At 37.7% G+C, this 25,534-nt stretch overlaps 1 protein-coding gene and 1 long non-coding RNA gene across 2 annotated transcripts; one reads left to right on the plus strand and one right to left on the minus strand.

Annotated features, from left to right (window-relative positions):
* Nucleotides 1–807: 807 nt before the first annotated feature.
* Nucleotides 808–24,785, minus strand: LOC311079461 (adhesion G-protein coupled receptor G5-like). Its single transcript, XM_084108911.1, has 14 exons — nucleotides 24,523–24,785; nucleotides 14,942–15,027; nucleotides 14,307–14,753; nucleotides 14,123–14,171; nucleotides 13,268–13,382; nucleotides 13,047–13,169; nucleotides 12,851–12,967; nucleotides 3,352–3,391; nucleotides 3,145–3,248; nucleotides 2,845–2,963; nucleotides 2,434–2,693; nucleotides 2,209–2,308; nucleotides 1,852–2,126; nucleotides 808–1,621 (listed from the first exon to the last, which is right to left on the minus strand). The coding sequence occupies exons 2-14, from the start codon at nucleotides 15,006–15,008 to the stop codon at nucleotides 1,497–1,499; spliced, it is 1,941 nt and encodes a 646-aa protein (XP_083965037.1). The 5' UTR covers nucleotides 15,009–15,027; nucleotides 24,523–24,785; the 3' UTR covers nucleotides 808–1,496.
* Nucleotides 10,174–11,426, plus strand: LOC311079462. Its single transcript, XR_014605408.1, has 3 exons — nucleotides 10,174–10,313; nucleotides 10,656–10,677; nucleotides 11,286–11,426. It is a non-coding gene; the product is annotated as an uncharacterized lncRNA (long non-coding RNA).
* Nucleotides 24,786–25,534: the final 749 nt, after the last annotated feature.

The raw sequence follows: 25,534 nt of genomic DNA on the forward strand, positions 1-25,534 counted from the left end.
AGATGAGCTCCAAACACCAGCCACCAGAGGTCACCCATCTGGACCGAATTATTCTACCTACTACGCTAGGCTATTCATTCTTTAAATAAATGCTCAAGGTCTCTTGTATCTCCAACTATGGTTTTTGAAGCAATATATATATATTTGTTTAAATATACAAAGATTAAAAATGATAAGAACTCATTTTCATTTTCAGGTAAATTGGGACAGTGCAATTGGTAATGTGAGACACATTTTCATCCATCTTATTTGTGCTTGGATAATACAATTGCTTACAACAGGATATTGTACAAATCTTTTTTTTTTTTCAACAGAAATGTTTCAAAATGTAATGTAAAATAAATTTAAATAACTTTATTTTACATTACCAAACAGTTGATGTACCCCATTGACTTTATTTTAAAGTTGCTATTTTATTTTGAAATTGCTATATACAACCTTAATGTAGTTATAAAGATCCTTTTTTAATAATCACTTAGTTTTATCAAATGGTTAGTTCACCCAAAAATGTAAATTCTGTTATAATTTACTCACCCTCAAAATAGTTGATGGAAGTCAATGGGGTCCATCAACTGTTTGGTTACCCATATTCTTTAAAATATCTTATTTTGTGTTCAGCAGATGAAAGAAACTCATACAGGTTTGGAACAACATCAAACACCCAAACATTTTTGGGAGACCTATCCCTTTAATATTAGTTTTTTTATATTTTTTAATTAATATAGTAATATGGTTCCCCCTTGGTATGGTCCAATAAAATGTGTCCAATTAAAAAAAAGTAAAAGAAAAATCACCAAACACCAAAAATATTGATATTATGTATTACATATTATTATATTCCAACAGAAATACACATAAAAAATTACAAATACATAAAACAATATAAACTAAAATGTAAAGTTTGTGCTTTACTTTGCTTCATTACAAGACTCTAAAGAATAAACAAAAGTGCAACTTATGTTTTATCAAAACTAAACAAAATACAGAGTTTGCCGAGCTTGTTTACCTTGATTCTAAAAATACACAATTGAGGAATGCACTTTTTTGGCAGTTTAAACACTTGCACAAACACCCTAACTCATCTCACACAACTCACTACTTTTTGACGACAAAATTAAATTATTTTTTATTTATTGCTAAAAGTGATTTGCAAGAACTCATTATATCACTATAAATACAGCAGTTTTACACAGTAGTAAAAAAAAATAAAAAATAGCTAAAGTGCAAGGTTCACTTGAGAAAATGAAACAAACTATCAAACTCGTATTAAGAATATGAATACAGAAATAATACAGCTTATGACAGGTGAAGCATTTATGCTCAATTACCCAATGCTCTGTGACTCAATGTCATCTGAGGAACTTTCAACTTCCTGACCAGCAGGATAAGAGAGTATCTTTAAATGCCCTTTGTGGATACTTTTTCATAGTAAAAACTTGAGAAATTTAAGAAATTTGGCAATTTCAGAAAGACACTGTTTGAGCATCATCAAACTTTTAACTATTTTCATGAGTATGTAGCATATGCTGTCTTGAAAATCCAGAACTGCTCCCATCCGAACTGGAGTCATCTTTCTTTTTTATCCGCTCAAGAGCATAGTATCGCAGCATTAGAAAAAATCCTGTTAGGACACATGGGAATTGGATATTATCATGCAATTTTTTTCATAACAGAATGGAAGCTAATGAGTTAAAAGCAAGATTTCTTAAGTAATGATAACAAAAGGAAACAAGTTCGAGGGCTGTTTTATTTTTATATGCCACCACAGGAACTCAACTTCAAATGACACAATAGCCTAGCAATTATTTGAGCTTGTGTATTTTGTGATAGAGCATTCAAGAAAAAGCTTACCTTGTAAGGAATTGATAATACAGAAGAGGAAGAGGGTGACCTCTGAGAGAGGGCCAAAACTGAGGAAACCGAGGCCCCATGTTGTGCCAAACAGACAGGTGAGACCCCAGATACTGAGAAAAGCCACATGAGTCTTCTTCCAATCGGGTCGATTGCGGATCTCCTTCACCACAAGGAAAAGCATGACTGTACCAGAGCTCACCACAACAGCCAGTAAGCCAACATTAATGATGTAATGGGCCAGTATGCTTTTTTCAGAATTCAACATCCAGCACCTGGATAAGCAGAGCAAAGATTATTTTAATTCTTGAATACTGAATGCAGGGTCACATCTAAGTAGTAAATATCTCTTCTTACATGTGGTAAGGACCGGTAATATTTTCACTTGGTACTATATCCCTTATGCCATAAATATCCCCTATTAAGAGCAGTATCCCAACTGGCAGAGCTGGGAGACCTATAATTGGAAAACATTTTTTATATATATCTAAATATATATATATATATATTCTTAAAAAAACAGGTGAAAATGCAATTTCTGCTTGTTTTAAAATAAATAAATAAATGTATGTTTATACTCACCAAATCCCCCCAAGTAAAAGACCCATGGAGGTGTTGAGCTGAACACCTTGTGGACTAACAAGAATGTGTGAAACACTTCCATAGCCATCCAGCAGAGTGTGCTGAGTAGCGAGTAATGCAGAAGAGTTCCTGTTATCTCACAAACTCTATCATTTCCAACATTGGCTATTGTACCGGTAAGGATGAAGAACAAGCACAGAAGAAATATTGCCACCACCAGCCCACGGTGCACCAGTGAGGACTGGTTTTTATTCACTTTTCTGGAATGTAGAGACAAAAACAATGGGGGTGAGATTCAAAATAGATTTTGTTTCACTAAACAAGCTTTTTTTTTTTTTTTTTTAAAGAAAGAAAATTTGTGATAGTGAAATAAAAGTGTAATAAATTCCAAGTCAATGAAATCATAATTACCTGTGTTTACAGAGCCAATAGAAGAGAACCAAACAGCTAACTAAAGACATGGCACAGCACACAGCGGTAATGAACGTTAGAGCCTTTAGATGGCGAACTGTAGGCCTCTGTTCCACTTGCTAAAGCATTGAAGAAAAATAGACATGGTAAAGTATGTATTATTGCATTTCTGTGTGTAATCCGTTAACACGCTCTCCCATTGGCTATGCAAATTCCCAAGAATGAAAGAAATACCTTTTATTCATAATGTCTGACTCTCAGTGTAAAATATTAACAGCAATGAGTAAAAGCACTACTCACCACAAGAATAGCGAAGTATGTAAGGTGATCACAGTGACATTCTGTCTCTCTTTCATTGATTTTAATCGTATTACAACCGTCGTATCTCCAATTCACTTCATTGTCTGCAGAAAAAGACATCAGTAGAACAATCAGTAACTGCTAACATTTACTTGATGTCAAATACTGATTGATGATGTGTCTATGAACATGAAGACTTGAACACACCTTTTCTTGTGTCCCAAACACAACTTCCAGAACAGTTAGCCTGTGGAATGAAACAGAAGAGGATAGGAAGAGGATATCTTATTCAAATAATAAACCACACTGTCAGAGCAATTACACCAGAGTGTCTTAATCTAACCAAGTGTGAACACACCAGGGTTATTATAGTTTTGCATTTTTCATTAGTTTTTATTTTTATTTCGTTTTGACTTTTTGTTTTCAAATTCAGTTTAGTTTTAATTAGTTTTTAAAGTGGGTTTGCTAGTTTAGTTTAGTTTTTATTTTTTGAAAATGCTTAGTTTTAGTTTAGTTTTTATTAGTTTTAGTGTTAGTTTTAGTCTTTTTTTGTAATTTGGGTTATTTGTCAGGGGCAAGATTCAAAAAGGTCAGAAAAAGTATTGTGTAATAATAACTTAACAAAAACATCATACAATATTATAAAAAAATTCACACCCCATTGAAATTCCTTTACCTCTTACAAAATCCACACGCAGTACCAACAATTCTATACAGAATTCACACCCTATAGAAATACCACAGCTGTACAATTTCCACACCCTATACTAAATTTACTCTATATAGTCAATAGCCTACTCATCTGGATTGAAGCAGCAAACATTCAGTGTAAAAGTAAAAAAAAAATGACATAACATTATTTAATATTTGAATCACAGCTTATATAACTTAGTGTTTTGACATCGACAACCACAACCAAAAAGTGCATTTTACCTCAAACTTGCGACTAGTTAACTTTCTAAAGAAGGCGCAATCGCTTCTCGGGTCGACATTAACACACTGACAAAATTATATTCAAAATTTAAAATATTTTTATACCACTTTTTAATGTGTGATTGTGTAAAGGTGTTCACGAGATAGAGATACCAACCTTTCGCGAACTTGCTTTCAACGTCGAACGAACACTCGTTCTCATGGAGACGCGGTGTGCACGGAGGGGAGGGGCTGTGTGTGTGTGTGTGCGCGCGCGCATGTGAGAGACGCATGAGTGACAGAGAGAGGAGGGAGCGCAGGGAAAGGAAATGCAGCTGAACGAATACGCTGCGTGTTTTAAATAGCGTTAAAAAATGAAAGACCTTGACAAAGACGAAAACTAAGGACATTTAATCTATAATTTTATTTTATTTTAGTTAGTTTTCATAAAAACACATATTACAGTTTTAGTTAGTTATCGTTTTTTTGTAATGCCTCGTTTTTATTTTTATTTCAGTTAACGACAATGTTTTTTCCCACGGTCCGTGTACGTTTTGATAGTTTGTTTTCCAATTTGAAATGAAATAAGCAGAAACGAGAAAACGGCCCCTTTATTCGTTTTTTCGTTTTTTCAAAAAAACGAAAAAACGAGATTTCGGCTTGATTTTTCGTTTTTTAGTTCACAGGCAAAAAACGAATAAATGACTTCAAAATTCGTTTTCCACATGTGGGCGGCCTGACACGCCCCCTTCCGCCGATTGGTCAAGCAAATCTGAGCATGTGACGTCATCAGTTGTCGCTCAGGTCAGGGTCTGTTCAACAAAATAATAGTCCTTTACTATGGCTACAGATTCTTAAACTGTACAGGGCAGGTCCGGGCTTTCTTCTGTGCAACTTTACGCGTTTCACAGAAATCTTTACATCAGAAATATTAATTATTAGTCTGCCACCAGCCTGTTTTATTTAGCTGTGTGTGGTGAAGCTGCGCTTGACAGCGCCGAGTGGGAGAAACTCACTGACCAATGTTCAGTCAGCAGTCAGAACTTTTCTTTTAGACGCTCCGTTTTGCCACGGGATGCTGATTGCAAATACTGTAATGCCAATCGGCTGAGGGTGGGTACCGATGATGGTGAAATACATTTTTACTGAAACTGTAATCATATCCGCGACCCGTGAGAATGAGACAGAGGATTGACAGGACGATAGCGGAGGCAATTAAAGGCGCAAGATAACTTCTGTTAACAACAACATAAATAAAAAAGTGTTTAATATAAGTGACTTTGTCTTTGTTTTATTGTTTTTGTTGTTTTTAGTCAAATAATTGTGAACCACAAACTGAGCCTTCGTTTTAAAGGGCAATTTCCAAATATATTTTATTTATTTGTTATAATATGGGTATTTTATAATACAGCATAAATAAAAACAAGCACACGTAATATGTATGCCTATAGGCTAAACACCACAGTTTTTTGGTTTTGTTTGTGTGAACTTTTATCCCCAACCATATTTCTTCATGGGCTCCACGCCAGGGGTCACGCTCAGCACCCCTATACTTCCCATGGTAATTAACAGTATGCTGACCCAGTTTATATGTAAAATCTTTGGTATGTGTAATCTATATGTAATATCTAAAAACACTTCACAGTGTGATGGAAATAAACTTTTCTTAAAGCGTCTTGTATATCACCACAGATTTATTGGCACCCTTCTATCTGTGTTGTACTGTATACTGTAATAGACAATTGTCCTGCAGAATGATGAGGTTTTTTGTAAGAAAAACATTGCGAGCAAATGTCAAATTGTTTTTTGAAATTTAAATTAACAACGTAAGAGGCTTTAGGCTGTCTGATTAACTCTGTATGAACAAACACCCAGCTTTGCAGTATAGGTGGCACAGAAGCAGCATCTGACCCTGCATTTAGATTTACATTACACACTGTCTAATGCAGCTCAAAGGAGGCACTGTGAATTTGCATAGCAATTTCATTCTAAGAGGCTATTAAATGTGAAGTGACAACATGAAACACTACTTTCAAAATATAAAAAAAACACCAGTAGTTGGTGGCAAGTCAGCCTGATAATGATTAAATACCAATTTTATCCCCATCAGATCACTCAGTTTCTGATGCAGAAAAGTTAGTTCATGCATTCATGACCTCGAGACTAGATTACTGTAATGCTTTATTAGCTGGTTGTCCTGCATCCTCAATAAACAAGCTACAGTTAGTCCAAAATGCAGCCGCTGTTCTTACTCAAGAAAATATGATCATATAACACCGCTTTTATCATCACTACATTGGTTACCTATAAAGTCCCGTATTAACTACAAGGTACTGCTACTGACTTATAAAGCCCTAAACGGCTTAGCTCCAGTCTATTTAACGGATCTTCTATCGCCCTATAATCCATCGCGCTCTTTAAGATCAATAAATTCGAGGCTTTTGGTCATAACTTATCCAGATCAACCAAAGGAGGGAGAGCATTTTCACATTTAGCTCCAAAACTCTGGAATAGCCTTCCTGATACTGTTCGTTGCTCAGATTCGCTCTCCCAGTTTAAAACTAGATTAAATACGCATCTCTTCAGCCAGGCATTCATATAATATTTTTAATCTTAGTTAAATCCGGTCTCTAGTTCATAAACGCCAGAGGAGAACTGGCCCCCGACTGAGCCTGGGTTCTCCCAAGGTTTTTTTTTTTCTCCATTAGGTCACCTGATGGAGTTTTAGGACACCATTAGGTCACTTGATGGAGTTTTTCGGTTCCTTGCCACTGTTGCCTTTGGCTTGCTCAGTTGGGGATATTTTGGGGATATTTAATTTTAATTTTATCAATCAATAAATTCCATTAGAAACAAACCTTGTTGTATTATTTTAATTTAATACTGTGAAGCTGCTTTGATACAATCTGTATTGTGAAAAGCGCTATACAATTATACTTGACTTGACAATTTACTCATTTAGGCTCACAATAAGCAGATTACATAATTATACCATTAAAAAAAAAAAATATATATATATATATATATATATATATATATATATATATATATATATACACATATAAAGGCAGAATCACTTACTGGTGGAACCCAAATGAAAGTTCAGTCCTGGCTGTATAATCAAACAATAAAAACGAGAAACAATGCATGCCATCAAGAACATTCATTGAATCCACAGGAACTTGATCCAGTTTCCCCCATTTTTACTAATAACTACTTTGTGTAAATTCAGAGAACAGTAAGGCAAACTATTAAGCATGAACTCAAACAGGATCAATTACAATTTTCAAAGCATTTTGGAACTCTTCTTGGTGGAAATTGACAGCACGTTTTCAGCTCATTCTGCAGGACAATTGTCTATTACAGTATACAGTACAACACAGATAGAAGGGTGCCAATAAATCTGTGGTGATATACAAGACGCTTTAAGAAAAGTTTATTTCCATCACACTGTGAAGTGTATTTAGATATTACATATAGATTACACATACCAAAGATTTTACATATAAACTGGGTCAGCATACTGTTAATTACCATGGGAAGTATAGGGGTGCTGAGCGTGACCCCTGGCGTGGAGCCCATGAAGAAATATGGTTGGGGATAAAAGTTCACACAAACAAAACCAAAAAACTGTGGTGTTTAGCCTATAGGCATACATATTACGTGTGCTTGTTTTTATTTATGCTGTATTATAAAATACCCATATTATAACAAATAAATAAAATATATTTGGAAATTGCCCTTTAAAACGAAGGCTCAGTTTGTGGTTCACAATTATTTGACTAAAAACAACAAAAACAATAAAACAAAGACAAAGTCACTTATATTAAACACTTTTTTATTTATGTTGTTGTTAACAGAAGTTATCTTGCGCCTTTAATTGCCTCCGCTATCGTCCTGTCAATCATCTGTCTCATTCTCACGGGTCGCGGATATGATTACAGTTTCAGTAAAAATGTATTTCACCATCATCGGTACCCACCCTCAGCCGATTGGCATTACAGTATTTGCAATCAGCATCCCGTGGCAAAACGGAGCGTCTAAAAGAAAAGTTCTGACTGCTGACTGAACATTGGTCAGTGAGTTTCTCCCACTCGGCGCTGTCAAGCGCAGCTTCACCACACACAGCTAAATAAAACAGGCTGGTGGCAGACTAATAATTAATATTTCTGATGTAAAGATTTCTGTGAAACGCGTAAAGTTGCACAGAAGAAAGCCCGGACCTGCCCACATGCCAGTGTGGGCCCACTGTGGGTAAGTGTGGGTTTTCTGTGGGACAGTGTGGGCAAGGGCAAACCCTTTCGGGCCCCATGTGGGCTTTCTGTGGGCAAGCCCACTGTGGGACTGCCCACAGAAAACCCACACGGGCCCCCAGTGGGTTAGCCCATGTGGGGCCCATAGCAGTTTTGCCCATTTGGGCCCCCATTAGGATTTACTGTGGGCAACCCACTGTGGGACTTCCCACAGAAAACCCACACAGGCCCCCAGTGGGTTAGCCCATGCGGGGCCCATAGCAGTTTTACCCATTTGGGCCCCCATTACGATTTACTGTGGGCAACCCACTGTGGGACTGCCCACAGAAAACCCACACAGGCCCCCAGTGGGTTAGCCCATCCAGGGCCCATAGCTGTTTTTCACTGTGGGGCCACCATGAGGGTTTACTGTGGGCAACCCACCATAACAGTACAGTTAAATCATTGCTTTAAGATTAGAAGCTCAGGGTTAATCAAACTATTTTAACGATCCTGTAAAATGTCATAAATGTTATTTCATTCAACAGTCAATCCCATACTTAACTAAAACTGCACACAGTCAACAAGATAGCAAGACGAGTACTATCTTTACCTGTTTGCTTGTTGCAGCTGTTCCCAGACAGACTGATAAAGTCAGACAGACCACCCAGTTAACACAGAACATTCCCCTAACGTTAGTTTTTGGTTCCCGTTTGTTTATTTTTTTTTGGGAACCAAATACTAACGTTAGGGGAACATTCTTTTTTGGTTTTATTTTTATGTAACCATAAAATAATGTTCCCAGAACGTTGCTGGGTGGTTACTTTTAAATAACCTAAAAATAACTTATAGAGAACGTTCCCTAATGGATATTTTTAAGTTATTATGTTGCATAAATGATCTCACTGAGGTTATAATTAAACAGGTTTTATTAAAATAGGAACAAATGGAACAAAACAAAATTTTCAAGATATTTTATCTGATTATCAAATAATTCCCTCCATCAATTCTGTTTATGTAAATGCTGCGTGACTTTTACGTGTTTTAATGGGCGCTCGCGCTGAACATTCGAGCCGCATTTGAACTGGAGCGGAGGCCGTTACCATGGAAACGGGACGACAGCTCAACTGACACAAGCAGTAACTCCGTCTCTCACTGTTGTTTTCACTACTTTCAGGTAAGTTTAGTCCCCAAACTTACACAAATAGTACATACAAATGCTTCTGACACATTCTTTCATGTAAATGACACGCTTCCGTTGAATATTTACTTTATAGAAATGATTTAGTGTCTTCAGGAAAAGTCCGCTAGCATCTCATCCGTTAAGTTGACAGTAACGTTAGCAGCTAACTGTTACTAGCTAGAGGCAAGTTAACTTGTGCTGTAATTTAGGCTTTTAATCACATTGTATGTATATGAGAGATTTTGATAGTATTGTAAAGGTTTTGCTGGCAATTTCCAAATGTGTGAATGAAAGTAAACTAATTTATTTAACTTAAAAATATTCACTGGACGGTTAATTCAGTGATTTCACGTGACGTCACATGACTCACACCATTATAGGAACGCCCACCTGGAGGGCAAATGAAAGGAGTGCTATAATGACATTTGTGCCTAGTATTAACATGAATATACAATACAGTAGCCTAGTTTGAACCAGTTTAAGATTCCTATTAATTAATTTTATACTCGTATGGCCAACTCTCTCATTATTAATAAATGGTAACACTTTATAATAAGGTTTCATTTTGTTAGCTTTAGTTAACATGAACCAACAATTAGTGAACAATTACTTCTACAGCATTTATTAATCTTAAAGTTAAGATCAACATTAAATACTGTATTTGAAATGTTGTTTGTCCTCTCTCTTTTCAGTATTTATTGCAGTCTAATCCTGATTGCAGAATTGAGCTCCAACCCCAGTTAAGCAGACCTGAACCAGTTGATCGAGGTCTTCAGGATCAGCAGACACTACAGACAGGCTGGAGCTAAACTCCTCCATGACCAGGACTGGACACCACTGCTGTAAGTGATCGATCTAGTCATGTTCAGAACATTTTGCAGGGGACCTCAGCTCTGGCCCTTGAGGACCACTGTCCTGCAGACTTTAGCACCAACCCTGGTCCAGCACGCCTGGACAAGCTAATCAAGCTCTTTTGGTTAAAAGAGCAAGTGAGATTGATCAGGTCTGGACATAAACTGCAAGACAGTGCACTTCGAGGACCAGAAGTCCTGGTTAATTGACTATTAATTAGTCAATAATCACTGATGAAAAAATAATAATTTTTATTTGTATAGATTTATGTAATATTTGACTAATATTCAGTTGTCTTCTCTCTTTTTTCCTTAATTGTGATGTGTGTCAAGGCACAGGTCACTCTTTTTCTGTGTAAGTACTCGTTTGACCGTCAGACACATTCCCTCTATTTTTTTAAATAAAAATAACATATTCAGGTTGCAAGTTAAATCTATCAATGATTTATTGATAAAGACATTAAAAGGATTGTTCTTCATGTTGTTCCAAACATGTATTATTTACTTTTTTCTGTGGAATGCAAAAGAAGATATTTCGAATTATGTTTAATCTGTTTTGTTCATACAATGAAAATCCCATTGGATCCCATTGACTTTTTGAGTCATTTTTCAAAATATCATCTTCCACAGAAGAAATCATGCAGGTTTGGAATGACATGAGTGTGAGTACAAGTTGAAAAAATTATTCTTTACGTTGTGTTGATAATTTTAGTAAACTGTTCTCATGCTCTTATTTCATCATGCCCTCAATTGGTTCACTCTCTGTATGTTTCTCTTTCAACAACACCGCTTAAATTTGTTTTTAATAATAATAAACACCTGTAACTATTTTTCCGGAACTCAAATTATTCTCAGGTTTCTCCAGTCATATATAAATTACACTTGGAACAACCCTTGTTTTTGTTTTTTTGTAAAAAAATGTATGTTAACATTTCAATTGTTGTTGTTTTTTTCTCACTTTAGAGAAAAAACTGACACAAAAAACAGCCAGGCCGCAGCATCCGAAGGGGTTGATCCTGATCCTGTTAAATCATAATGCAAGAGACTGGGATGGTGGAAGGAGCAGAAGAACCAGAAGACTTGAGGACTCTGAAGACAAAAGACTCAAAATCTATTTAAAATAAATGCTGCTCTTTTGACAGTTCTGTTCAAACGTTCCTGATTTTTTTTTCCACGATTTACATGCTGACGACTGGATGCTGGCTACTGTAATAAATTATTAACATAAATTTTTAACATCCCAGGAATAATTACTTTGTAAAATAGATTAAAACAGAAAACAGTTATTTTAAGTTGCAACAATATTTCTGAATATTACTCTTTTTAATGTATTTATTAAATAAATGCAGCTTTGATGAGATGAAGGGATTTCTTTCAAAAGTATTTAAAAAAAATTACTGACCCCAAACTTTTGAACGGTAATGTATTGTGTATATATATATATATATATTTTACATGACTGTGAATACATGAAATTATTTGAAACATATAACTTATAATGTACTACTTCAACTTTCAACAAGTGCAATTATTTTGCATGTATTGTGGCAAATGCAAAGTACAACCAAACTAATCTTGTTGTTTGTTAAGGCCACAGGTATATTACAATACATCTTTGCATTGTCCACACTTTTCCCAGTGTACCCACAGTATGCCCACACTTTTTACAGTGTTCCCACAGTATGCCCACACTTAACCCAATGTACCCACAGTATACCCACACTTTGCCCACAGCGTGGGCTTGCTGTGGGCCCACAACTGGTCCCAATGGGGGCCCACTCTACTTAGTGTGGGCCAGCCCACAGTCAGCCCACACTTTGGGCTGTCCCGATGGGGCCCTACCTGGGGCCCACATGTGCCCCGCATTTCACGCTGGTATTTGGGCCCACAGTGGGCTGCCCACAGTGGTCCCACACGGGTCCCTAAGGGGTTTGCTGTGGGCCCACAACTGGCCCCAATGGGGGCCCACTCTACTTAGTGTGGGCCAGCCCACAGTCAGCCCACACTTTGGGCTGTCCCGATGGGGCCCTACCTGGGGCCCACATGTGCCCCGCATTTCACGCTGGTATTTGGGCCCACAGTGGGCTGCCCACAGTGGTCCCACACGGGTCCCTAAGGGGTTTGCTGTGGGCCCACAACTGGCCCCAATGGGGGCCCACTCTACTTAGTGTGGGCCAGCCCACAGTCAGCCCACACTTTGGGCTGTCCCGATGGGGCCCCACCTGGGCCCCATAGTGTGGGGCCCACATGTGCCCCGCATTTCACGCCGGTATCTGTAGTTATTTCATTTCAAATTGGAAAACAAACTATCAAAACGTACACGGACCTCCCACCTAGTTTTAGTTTTTTCGTTCGTTTTCGTTAACGATTATAACCTTGGAACACACCCTTAGTCTACTCAGCGCAAAAATGATGTGAGCTACAGTTGTTGCTAAGCTTATGAATAGCACTTTATCACCATAACAAACATGGTATAACCTGAAAAAGTTTTAAAAAATACTACTAAACAACAACTCAAACATACTTACTGGTAAGGGAAGGTGATGGAACCGGATTTTGACAGGCTCTGGGAGGTTTTTGATGGTTTCGTTCTCTACAGAGAGTCCAACTATGCCACCCAGAAGAACTGAATCAGAAGGTCCCCTCTATACATCACAAATACTGTTGTATCATTCTGTACATTGATCCACATGATTTATTTCTGCTTGACAAATATTGTCATACCTGAAATAATTTCTGTTCCATGTAGTAAGTACACACCACTTTGGATTTGATCTTTGTTGTTGATTTCAGACAAGAGGGAAGATAAACGGAGGGTATCATGTTTGGGTCTACAGATCGAGGGGCCTGGAATGCAAAACATATTTATTCACATGCAAGAAAAAGACGTTTCTGTGAATCAAAGATTATTTGAACTCTGCTTAAAAAATGTGAATGTCATTTACTGGCAGAGTTAAATTGAGTCCTTTGAAGCCCTCTTCCATCTCAATAACTGTGCCCTGAGCACAAGGTAGATCCACACGACCTATTGTATTGGATTTCATCACTACTTCCTCTATCCTGCAAACATGCACAAACACATGTATTTAGACATGATCACACTATAACAGAATCAGATACACAAATGTTATTTATTGTACTAGGTGTACTAAGTTATTATTACATATTCACGTGATTCAGCATGATTATTAAAAGATACAAGAGCTAGTATTATTTAAGGCATAGATTCTGTCTGCACTCTCTAGAAAGTCAGATTCATATGAACCCAAATTGCATCAAAGTCACAATCCCACCACTCACTTTTTCATTCAAAGAAAAAGGTTTATTTATAGTATTCTATTGTGGAGGGTGTGTATGTGTTATGGTTGCAATACAAACCACAGTAAATACTTACCTATTATTGTAACCACACAAAATGTATCCACCCATTTCTGCACTATGCATAAGACGATACTCGTTTAAAGATTTTAATAGGATGGCTCAGCATATTAAATGAACATGCACAATATATGAAATAAATAAAAAGTTGAAGATGTGATAAATGTACTAAAAATCCAATGATGCACTTGGCAGTTCATGCCACAAAGGAATTAGTTAGAAAGCCATTGTAAGCATGTGTTTAGCTTCCTGTTTGGGGCTCAACCACTGTTTTTCACTCATATTTAGGCTCATCCTGATTGCGCTCTTACAAGCATGCACAACATAACCTCTTGCAATCTGCATGATTGACCACATCAGTTCATAACACTCTAAAGTAATAGTGAAACTACCAAACTAAAATAAAATGATAATTGGCTTACATGTTTGCTCCTCTGGGCTTCTGACTTGCCTTATCACAGAACTTCTCTTCTATAAGTGGGAAAACAGATGAAATATACTGAAACCAAAGTAATTACATACCAAGAAATGCTAAACTCACTCAGTGTAATTTTTTTATATCTGAAACTTTGACAAAAATGAACATATTACATTAAAGGTTCTTACTGCAGTTGATTGAATCCCCTATAAATGTATATATTTCCATTACATCGTTACTGAAGATATCACCATGGATGCTGCCATTCACAATACCATACAGACTGGCCTTTTTCTGGTAGTCTTGTGAGAGGTCAGTGCAGCAGGATCCTTGAAGGCCTTTTCGTTCACACAGAATGTGATTCTTTCCATTCACCTCAACTATCAGCAGGTCCAGCAGCGGATCCCAGAACACACAGAAATTACTTTGATTTTGAAGAGGGTTTGAATCTAGGTGAATGGATGAAGATTGTGTGCACTTCGCGGTGATACTGCCCCGAACAGAGAGTGTGTTCTCATTTGCTGAAATCTCAATTTTCTCACAGCCTGTTCTCAAATCATACTTCAGATTTCGGGATGCGTTGCCATGGCTCCATATTCCACACATCTTAAAGTCTCTGTCATTCTCAAATGTTGCTGGAGAAGTAAATAAAACTGATATACATAAATTTTATCTGCAAAACTATCCAAAATATTACATTTATGCACTAATCAAGTGCGCAAAAATAGATTTATTTAACAAGATACTAACAGCAATTCTTATTATGCATCATTATACATAAAAAATAAACTTAATTTCACTTTCTTGCTGGTCGTCTACTTACCTAGACACGAACTGAACAAAAGACAGATGATCATCCACATTCTTACAGTCTTTGGGTTCTGCTTCATTGTAGCTCATAGATGATGCCTGAAAAACAACAGAGAACTCAGTTAGAGAGAAATGAAAATATGCACAATGACGTGCCTTAGTAGAGCCACGCAAGGGCATCTCATATGAAAAGGAAATAATGTTATCAATATCTTGGCTGTTCCTTCCCCTTACCACCTAGTTTAGTGAAAAAGATACATGTCTGCATTATCTGTATAGAAAAAAAATGATTTCCTCTTCCACTATTCGTGAGATAAAAAGGCAGCCATCTAGTAACACATCTATTCCTGGACTCTTATCAATAAGAACACATACATCCAAGGGTAAAAATACATTCTGATGCATGTTTGGCTGCAACTGCCATCTCTTATCCATGAGAACAGACTTTATTTTGCAACAAAGTGACTATTGTGGCCATACAGACATGATGCCATCTTTATGTCACAATCTTTGTTTCGTTTTGTGTAGTAATACATGAATCCTCATGGTCAAGACAAAGAGCATGTCTCAGATCTACAATAAAATGAATCATAATACACTGCCAGTCCCAATGTGCTAAAACATGTGCAAGTGACAATGATGAGTCAGCATGGATCGCTGAGGCACACAACAGATCTACAAGTCACTTCTCCAAATTTGAGTGTTAGAATGCTGATGTTTTTTTTCTCACTTCATTGAGAGACTATACAGACACCAGAAATCTGTGGTATCGCAGTTTAAAAAGTTGCTCACATCCTCTCATGTAAATTAGGATATTAAGTAGTATGCATCAAAACGATGCCAGAATATCATTTAAGATTGAAACGGACGAAAGTGAAACGAATTCTCGAACAATAAAACATGTAGGACAGGACTTGATTTTGTCTATCAGGAATTGATTGGATCGTTGTGTTTGCTATTGATGTGATCTCATGTGAGTGACAGTTTGTCCCGCCCTCACGCCGAGAAACACGTCATCAGAGAAGAGATGATGCTGCAAGAGTGAGGGGAAATTACTTTGATTAAAGATTAAGAGGGCACATTACTTTTAAAAAATAATGATGTGCACAAATAAATCATTTATAATAAATACAGCAATATTCCATAAAAAATAAGAATTTTCCATTTTGATTTCACAGTGACTTTAAACCCAGATGATGGGCTTAAGAGTAAGACCACAGGGTTAACAGGGCAGTATGACGTTTTCACAATTAAGTCTAACCTTCCTGTAGATAACAATCATAGGATCAACTACTTTAATTATTTCTCACTTGTATAGTGCACATCTACCGTGTTGCTTTTCTGCATGTTGACCTTTACATCTTTCAAAAATATGAGCCAAACTAGTTGAAATGAAACTGTAAGAGAATGTAGCACACTGTTAAGATCAGACACCACTGTGGCTTTCCTGCATTTACCAACTTCAAGCGCAAACATGCGTCAACCTGTTGTGGCAGGCATTACGCTAAACACAACATCTGCAGATACTCGATTTGGTCTGAAGACGAAACTACATCATGTGCTTTACCACTGATGCTGCTACTATTATGAGATAGTGTGTTCTAGAACTACTAAACTGCTATGAAATGCATGCATATATATGCACATATACTGTAGGAGAGATAAAAGAGATGAGAGATAATAACATAAAATGACTGCCATCTGTGTCAAGAGAACAATGACAAATCAATGCTAAAAAGATCTAAACAGAAAATGTGCACATACTGTATAGTATACTTCCTTTTGCCATACCGAGTCAGTGCACTTTAGAGTTGACAAAATTCTGCAACAGATCTGTTTAACTGATCATTGCATATACAGCGTAATGGAATGTGTGAGACAATTCTGACACTGTAGCAACAAATATGGTTAGGGCTTAAGGGCAAGCTGTCTATATTAATGCATAATTTTGCACATTTTGGATACTGTGATCTGTTTTGACAAACTCTTTGAAAAGGAATAAAAAACTTTTCGACAACAAAAACAACCTACACAACAGACAGCTGACAATGTCTTGTGGTGGTAAGCCATTTAATTTGATAGTTTGTCCTCCCACACTGGCCACCGGATACTATCAGGCCTCAACAACATCTTGCCATGCAAACTACTTGCACACACATCAATCAAGCACACTTTATTTATTGCAATTCAAAGTACTTTTCAAGTGTCATCAAGCAATTGACAAAAATAAAAGCAATGAAAATAAAATGGATATGATATAATGATATAATGGAGTAATATATATATATATATATATATATATATATATATATATATATATAACAGATACATTCTCTAGATTGGTTGCTTTTCCACAAGCTAAAAGAGAGCTTACCATTAACCAATTAATAGGTTTTTACCTTAGCATAAAATTAGTCATTTTTATATATATTAGGCACATCTTCTCAACTGCTCGTTAACGCAAATATTTAATCAGCCAATGACATGACAGCAACTCAACGAATTTAGACGTCAGAATCCAATGATCTTGTCACATCCTGTCAACTGAGCTACCTTCAACTGATTTTTGAAAGCAACATATAAGCTGTGTCCGAATGTGAAGGCTGCATCCTTCGAAATCTGCGGCCTTCACATTGGGACACAGCTATAGGCTAGGCCAGGGTTTCTCAAACTCAGTCCTGGAGGGCCACTGTCCTGCACAGTTTAGCTCCAACCCTGATCAAACACACCTGAGCAAGCTAATCAATGTCTTCAGGATCACTAGAAACTCACAGCTAGGTGTGTTTGATCAGGGTTGGAGCTAAACTGTGCAGGACAGTGGCCCTCTAGGACCGAGTTTGAGAAACCCTGGGCTAGGCCTATATGGATCCTTCGTTGCCTATGATATCCCACAATCCTGTGCATTCAATTCCTCAACAGTTGAGCTAAAAAATAAAGATGACATCTGAAAGTTGCGGTTGGTGGTCAGTTTGTGTGTATATGTATGTTTTTGACCAACTTTTTCCACTTTTGATGTAATTTCCAGTAAGGATGCATGAAAATTAAACCGAAAATCGCGATTTGGCTTGAGGCTAGGCAAACACTGCAATTTTCATCCGTTTTTGAGCCGAATTATGACTCGTGCAACTCTTTTTTTAGAGCCGATTTTCAGCTTTGTTGTGCGTTGTTTGCAGTGTACAGGGGGAAACAAGAGGCGATAAACTCTCCTGACCAACAATTGGATGGGCGGATGAATTTCTGGCATGTCCCCTCGTGTGACATCATACACTTGAAGCAGAGCTACGAACCGATTGCCCTAAAGTCAGTGTTTTTCCCACACTGCGCCTGCACGAAAACAGCAGTTAAACCATTTCATCTTTAATGCAGCAAGAAAGAAAACAAAATGAGGGAGATCTGTTCTGCAGCTATCAAACAGCTGCAATTAAGCAAATTGTTGCTTACCTCCAGTTCATGTTGCAAAATGGATAAACCATATTACACACGTCTTCCAAGCCACCAGCCTATAGCTTACATATGGGGTCTAGGCTGCACCGGCACCTCTTTTATTAATTTACTTGATCATTAATTTACTTGTTTCACGTTTCCCTTTCACTTTATTGACTCATTTTGTTTAATATAGCCTGTTATCGCGGGAAATATGAACCGTCTATCATTTGTCAATAAAGAAAAATGTCACATCGCAATATTGGACATTTTTCACCATGAAGGTGAGTCAGTGGATATTATACAAGCAATGTGCAAACTTTGCGCGAGACTTAAGTCTCAAACCCCAGTCAATTATCACTACAGAAAGTTTCGGCAAGTGAAGACAACGAGAGATAAATCCTACTTCAACATATATATGCTGATAACTGTCTTAATTTATTTTCTTAATATTTCTCTTGTGACCCATTTATGTAGTGGAAAAAGTTAGAGGATAAGTATTTCGTGTTAAACAAGTTGTTTTTGAAGTAAAGCTGCTCTTAAAGGGTAACTCTCGCCAAAATGCAACATAGGGTCTTTTTGTTAATCTACCCGAGGCAAACTTTCGTTTAAAAGCATAATTAGAATGGAAACGGCACTTTTAAGTTTGACAGTATTTTCGTTTTCGGTCAAAATGCCTTTTGAATGGGAGTGCTTGGGGCACTAATATGATAGCATCAAAAATCGCTATTTTTAAAACACTAAGAAGGCTCGACACATGAAAACATGAAACTTTGCTTGAAGTATCACCAGGGGCTCTACACATGAACTCGAGCATTGAGAACATTGTTTGTGTGCGCAGAGTTTACTAAAAAGAAAGATTTTGAACAACTCACTGTAGCTGTGTCCGCCGGCATTTTGTCAGTCAAAAATAGTCGATCTCCGAATGCGAATGAACTGATTTTGAATTTTAGTATTGTTTCCTTTTTCAGAGGATCCTGCTATTTTATCTTTGCTTTTGTTCTAGTTGAGTATTTGAGTAGTTCTGGTGTATCCTTGTTGCTATTTTGTTTAGTTTTTTCCTCTGGTCTTGTTCAAGTTAGTTTGCCCCTGTGTCTTGTTTTTCTCTTTTCATTTCTACTTAAGATTTTCACCTCCAGTATCTAGTTTCCTGCAAGGTTGTTCTTTGTATTATTTTATTTGTTTGCAAGTTCCAGTTATTTCTAGATTTCTTTTTTTTATTCATCTAGCCATAGTTATTTACATCAGGTTTTAGTTTGCCTCTTGTTTCATTTATTATCTTCTTTCTTGTCTTGCTCTGTTATCTTGTTGTGTTGTGTCTTGTCTTGTTCCTGAATCCTGAGATTTCCTGGCAACTGACCCTCACTAGACTGTGGGAGAGGTCTGATTCCCAGGTGTCAAGCCTCTGGTTCTGTGAGCCTCTGCCAGGCAGCAAGACTGCAACATCAAAGAGATCATCAAGCCTCTGGTTCCTTGTGTTCCTGCTTGTCTTCCTCACCATCATCCCACCTGGTGCCTCTTCATCTGCAGTCCTCAATCCCGTTGTCACCCCAGGACTAGTTTCAGCCTCAGACATCATGCCCACGGACCGTTGGCTGAACGTCTGATGCATATGGCACATTTTTCTAGAAACACTTCAGGAGTTTCGAAGTCGTGATCTGATTGGTGGAATTCTACAGGATGTCCCGGAGATGTGTGTGTGTGTAGCGTTCTTTAACAGTCTGCCTGGAAACAAATGTTGTGACGCCCAAACCCCCTCGTGGAAAAAGAACACTTACCTGGATTTTCAAAAGTATGTGAAGTTCTGAGTCCTCTCTATCTTGCAGAGCTGTGACACACATAGATTGTGAGCTTTTGCTTTACATCGCATGCAAAATACTACAGTGTGAGTTGGAAACCTTGCTGAAATCGTGATTTCGATTTCAAAATCGAGGTTGTGAGCCATTACATACGTTACGAGTCAGTTAACCTGATAATTACGTCAAAGCAGCTGGTAGTACACGGCACGACTGTCCTGCACGACGAGCCAGCGGCAATCACATGTGCTTTGCTTTCATGCTAAACATGCAGACTGGAGCCTTCAATGTTGCTGATATAGCTTCGGATAAAACAAAAAATTTAATAAAAAGACGATTGTGCAAATGATTTGGTTGGTGAAAAGCAGAGAACAACACAGCAATGCCTTTCAACAAAAACAAGAGTGTATTTTTGTGTGTCAGTGTATGCGCACGCATACACAGGGTTGCAGCTACTGGGCTATAACAATATGCATAGCTAGGTCTAACCTATGTGATGTGGTTGTGTAGGATTTGGCAATAGGGGACAGCCTATGAATTTTTAAACATGTTTGAAAATTATTGGGAGGTCAGGAAGCTCGTAATGCTCGGCTCTGCACGTAATTCTTCTCACACAATGCGAGCCATGACCATACGAGCATCAATGATTTCTAAGCTATTTCTACAGAGAGGAAAAAATTGCCTGCAAGCTTGTACCACAGCAAAAATCGCCCGGGGGGGGGCGTGCACCTGAGACCCGCGTCTCTCTGTAGGCAAGGGCGTGGTGAGCTGGTATCTGCTTACGTTACGCAGTACCACAACATCCAATAGGAAAATTCAACTGCAGTAGCCACCGTTCAACCCGAAGATGGCAGCACTCAGACGTTTTTAGACAATATAGAATTAAAACATTTTATACCCAAATGTCAAAAAATGTACTCGAATCAATGAACAGCACTAATGAAGTCTTACAGATCATTAACTAAAAAAAGTTGTTTTAGGGTTTAGTTACCCTTTAAAGGTGCAGTCTGTAAGAATGATCGAAATAGGTACTGCAGTCCAAATTCAAAATATCGGAGATCATTGTTTCTCCCGCCACCAGCTCCTCAGACTGGACGGCACTCACACAGGTTGCCATTTTTGAACACACGCAACATGAACAAATGCAAATGACAATGAAAATTGGCAAGTTGGCAATGTGCAGTATTACACAGACCAAATCAAAAACAAACATTCCAGTCTGGAAATGCACATTTCAAAGTAAAATAACTGGCTGTAGAAGTGTTTTTCAACGAAACGAGTATGTGAACTTAGCATGTTTCCTCAATATATGCAAACATATTATGGTATTTTTAGGCCTCTTTTCTCTTTCATCCAAAAACCGAAAATGCCATTTTCGGACGATAATTTTGGTGCATATAATAATCGCATTTTAAATTGCAAACGCAATTTTAACCAGAAAAATTGCAACTACATTTTTTCCCCTAAATCATGCAGTCCTAATTTCTAGCGAGAAATTAGTATTGTAGTAATTGAATATTCTCTTAGTTATCACCAAAGCTCTCTATATTTTGTTGTAGATCATTAAACATTTATGTTGCTTCAGAAGACTGCCCGAAATCAGTTTCAGCAGACACCATTGTGTGCAAACGCTGCCTGCAAAGTCATTGCCAGTCAGCTGCCTAAGCTTTCGAATGCAGCCCTGGTCAAGACAATCTGCTGAATTTCGAACTGAGCATCAGAATGGGGAAAAAAGGTTATTTAAGTGACTTATTTGATTTGAAAGTATTTGAGTAATTCAGAAACTGACAATCTTCAGGGATTTTCATGCACAACCACAGAGAATAGTCAGAAAAAGAAAAAATATCCAGATTGCGGCAGAGGTCAGAGGAGAATGGTTCCTGCTGATAGAAAGGCAACAGAAACTCAAATAACCAGTCTTACAACCAAGGTTTGCAGAAGAGCATCTCTGAACGCACAAGTTGAACCTTGAAGAAAATTTCAATATCAAAATAATTTGCTATAGCTCTAAACAAGTGAACACAGTAAAACTGAGGCTCACCAAAATAGGACAAAAGAAGACTGGAAAATTGGAAAAAATGTGTTCACTATACTCAAATGGCCTCCAGAGTCACCAGATCTCAATCCAAAAGAGCACCTTTGGGATATGGCGCATAACGTATATGTGCTGCTGACAAATCTGTAGCAACTGTGTGATGCTATGTCAATATGGACCAAAATCTCAGAGGAACGTTTCCAGCACATTGTTGCCACGAAGAAAAGAAGGCAAAAGGGGTCCAACCCGGTACTAGCAAGGTGTACCTAATAAAGTGGCCGGTGAGCATATACACTGTAAAAATGATTGTAGTTTTATGCTATGTTGTGTGTCTTTGTCCAAACATGTCTGCAATGCACTGTATAAAAATTACAGCCCAATGTGGCTATTACAGAGCAGCCTATTGACTACCACTGAGAGTACCCAGTTCCTCTGTGCTATGTTTGAAAGGGGTGCGTCTATGCCTCCGCCCTTTCTGGCCCTCTCTGCCTCTGCCATTGTTCCAGCAATGTGGACCTCACAGCAGTCAAAGAATGCCCCTTTTCTCTCCAAGCACCACTGAAAGGAAGCTGGTGAAGTCCATTTATACAGGGAGCATGTTGCCAATTTTAAACTGTGCAATAAAAGGAATTTTTGGAACATTCTCTCACCCTTACTATGTTATGTTATGTTATGTTATTTCCCACTCTACAGCCATTAAAACACAAACCATGCACACTCATATAACACTTCCTCTTTTAGTTATAATGACTCTGTGGAAATTTTAATAACTTGTTGTGTTGTGAAGTCATGAGTCTTCCAGCTACCTGAATGTCGTTGCTCTGATAAAATCTCTTGAAATTATTGAACTTGTTTCATAGTCCTACATATAAGCCTCGAGAGATATAAACCACAGAAGACTTGCGTTTACAGTATTTCCACGGCTGATGTTGCGTCTAGCAAAGCTAACAACCCGCACAGAACAAGAATGTGAACTTTGAGATGAACTAGGTCAAGCTATTGTGCTTTTCCTTTGTGCCATCAGTGCAAGACAAAAAAAGAGAGAGGCCTTTCAGCTCACTTCATCCTGAGCTGAACTGACAAGTAGCAGGGACTGAGGGCAAAGGTCTTTCGATCATTTAGTGGCAAATGCACTGAAGCTAAGTTTCAATACAGCGAAAAACTCACTGATGTTTAGTTGCACAGATGGTTCAACCACCACCATGGTTCAGACAGGAAAACCAACATACACTACACGATAAAAAGAGAAGCTAAAATGAAAACATCTTTGATTGTAATTTAATAGGCATACCAGCAATTCTTAAAGAACAATAATAAAAGCATCTTTGTAGTCACAGGCTCAATCTTCTCAGTCAGTTTAGAAGGCAGATAAAGGAAGCATTCCTTTCTATTGAGGCGGACTGACTGGGGGGGTTACAGGATTGTCGAGGGTTTCACTAAAGCACACAGCCTCAGTGTGTCTTTGATTTGTTCATAGCCTCGGAGTAAATATGCGGGTGCTGCTCCTCCACCTGCGCTCCAATTTCCCCAAGGAGATCCTTGTCTCATATATTACTGCAATGAGCGTGAAATGTTGAAACGAATGAGAAAAAACTGCATGTTTATCTTAAGGTTCAGGTCAAAAGGTTATTGCATGTTAAGATGTGTTAATGTGTTACTTTAAGCTCAATAACATGGTTTATTTGGTATTTGGTCATTTTGAGAGTTTTTTCTGTTGCAAACACATGCAAAACATGGGGGAAAATAATAAAACCTAGCCCATTTATTTGAATACAAAAGAATTACGGGAAATACCTGTCACAGGGGCTATATCTCAGCTTTTTATAAGACAAATGTATTTTATCTATCAGTACATTCATATAGGCTTTTAAGCACATAATTACTGTGAATTCAACCCTTGCAACTAAAATGTTCAATATCGAAATATTTTGCTATAGCTCTAAACAAGTGAACACAATACAACAACACTGTAGCATCAATTATAGAAGTGGTCAGCTATATAATAATGGTAGATTTAAAATGAAAAAAATATATTGTTTTTAGATATCAAACCGGGGCAAGTTGTCACATTTTTATCATCAGAAGTTATTATTTTTCTTAGTGTGACAACATACCCCACATAGAGCGATTAATAGTGTAAAGGGGTTTGATGGTGTTTAACAAATTAAAAAGTGTGACAACTAACTCTACATCTCGGTTAATATTTTCTAATCAGTTTAATAACGGCGAAGGTACAAATTACACATTTCACAAGTAAAAAAGCAAAAGCAATGGATTCTGATCATGAATGTATGAAAACACACAATTCACATTGGCAAACATTTAGAGAAATTGTCTTACCTTTCATACACAAACGTAGAACACTTGCTTTCCGCCTCTCGTAGCCTACACAAAACAGTTGGTTTTCGGAAAACGGTCAGCGAAATCGCGTAAAAGGTCGCTGGTTATTTTGAAGTAATGTTCCCGGTGAGACAGTAGCCTACATGTCAAAACAAGCGCAATGTAAAACCAGTGAAAGAGCGATAAACGCAACGCAAATGACTTTCACACTCAAGACACCGCGCGCACAATGACTCAGTCACAGTCAGTCCCTCGGAGCGTGTGAATACTACTGAACTGAAGGAGCTGGTGTCACATTATCATGTAGGCTAAGGCTAGCCATGCCATGCGAAAAGCGTAGGTAGTCAGTCAGTCTCAGATACACTCCATCAAAGCATAGATGACAGCATTAAAAAGCTTGATGGTCAAAGACGTTTTCAAATGAAGCTATATTGTAACATGGTTCCCTGTTATGTGCTATATTTGTGAAATAGAAATTACACAAAAGATATAGGCTACAGCAGGTATATAGAAAGGGGGGTGCAATGCCTGTGAACATTGGCTATAGGCTATACAGTAGTTTAGCATAATCAGGCTTTATTTTATGCATTACAAATAAAAAATACAGACAAATTAATGCAAAACAATTCTTTTTATACTGTTTTCAACATGGTCTTTTCAAGGGCAATCTCTTTTATGTCTCTTTTAAACCCTACAATAAAGCCTACAATAAATGTTGATAAGATTCCTTCAGGTGGACAAAGGAGAGGGAGAGCTCTCTCTCTCTCTCTCTCTCTCTCTCTCTCTCTCTCTCTCTCTCTCTCTCTCTATCTGTGCGTGCGTGCGTGTGTGTGTGTGCTGTCTGTTGATCAGTTAGAGCACCTGGCTTCCTGTGCGTCTCAGCTGCTATTTCAACAGCATTTATGAAGGCCAAGGTCTGACAAAGGCTTTTCTGTTTCAGAAGACTGATGTTGAAAGACCATAAATATAGAGTCAGACATTTACACTTAGGTCATGTTTGATTGGTTTTAAT

Source organism: Abramis brama (assembly GCF_963993115.1).
Source record: "Abramis brama genome assembly, chromosome: 3".
Classification (NCBI taxonomy): domain Eukaryota; kingdom Metazoa; phylum Chordata; class Actinopteri; order Cypriniformes; family Leuciscidae; genus Abramis; species Abramis brama.

Bases quoted from the DNA above. Each gene is read 5' to 3' on its own strand.
- LOC311079461 (XM_084108911.1), bottom strand. From the start codon at position 15,008: ATGAAGCAGAACCCAAAGACTGTAAGAATGTGGATGATCATCTGTCTT. The intron at 14,172-14,306 runs GTAAGAACCTTT...TCCCACTTATAG, and splicing joins AGGGGATTCAATCAACTGCA to AAGAGAAGTTCTGTGATAAG. The intron at 2,127-2,208 runs GTAAGAAGAGAT...CTGCTTATCCAG, and splicing joins ATTACCGGTCCTTACCACAT to GTGCTGGATGTTGAATTCTG.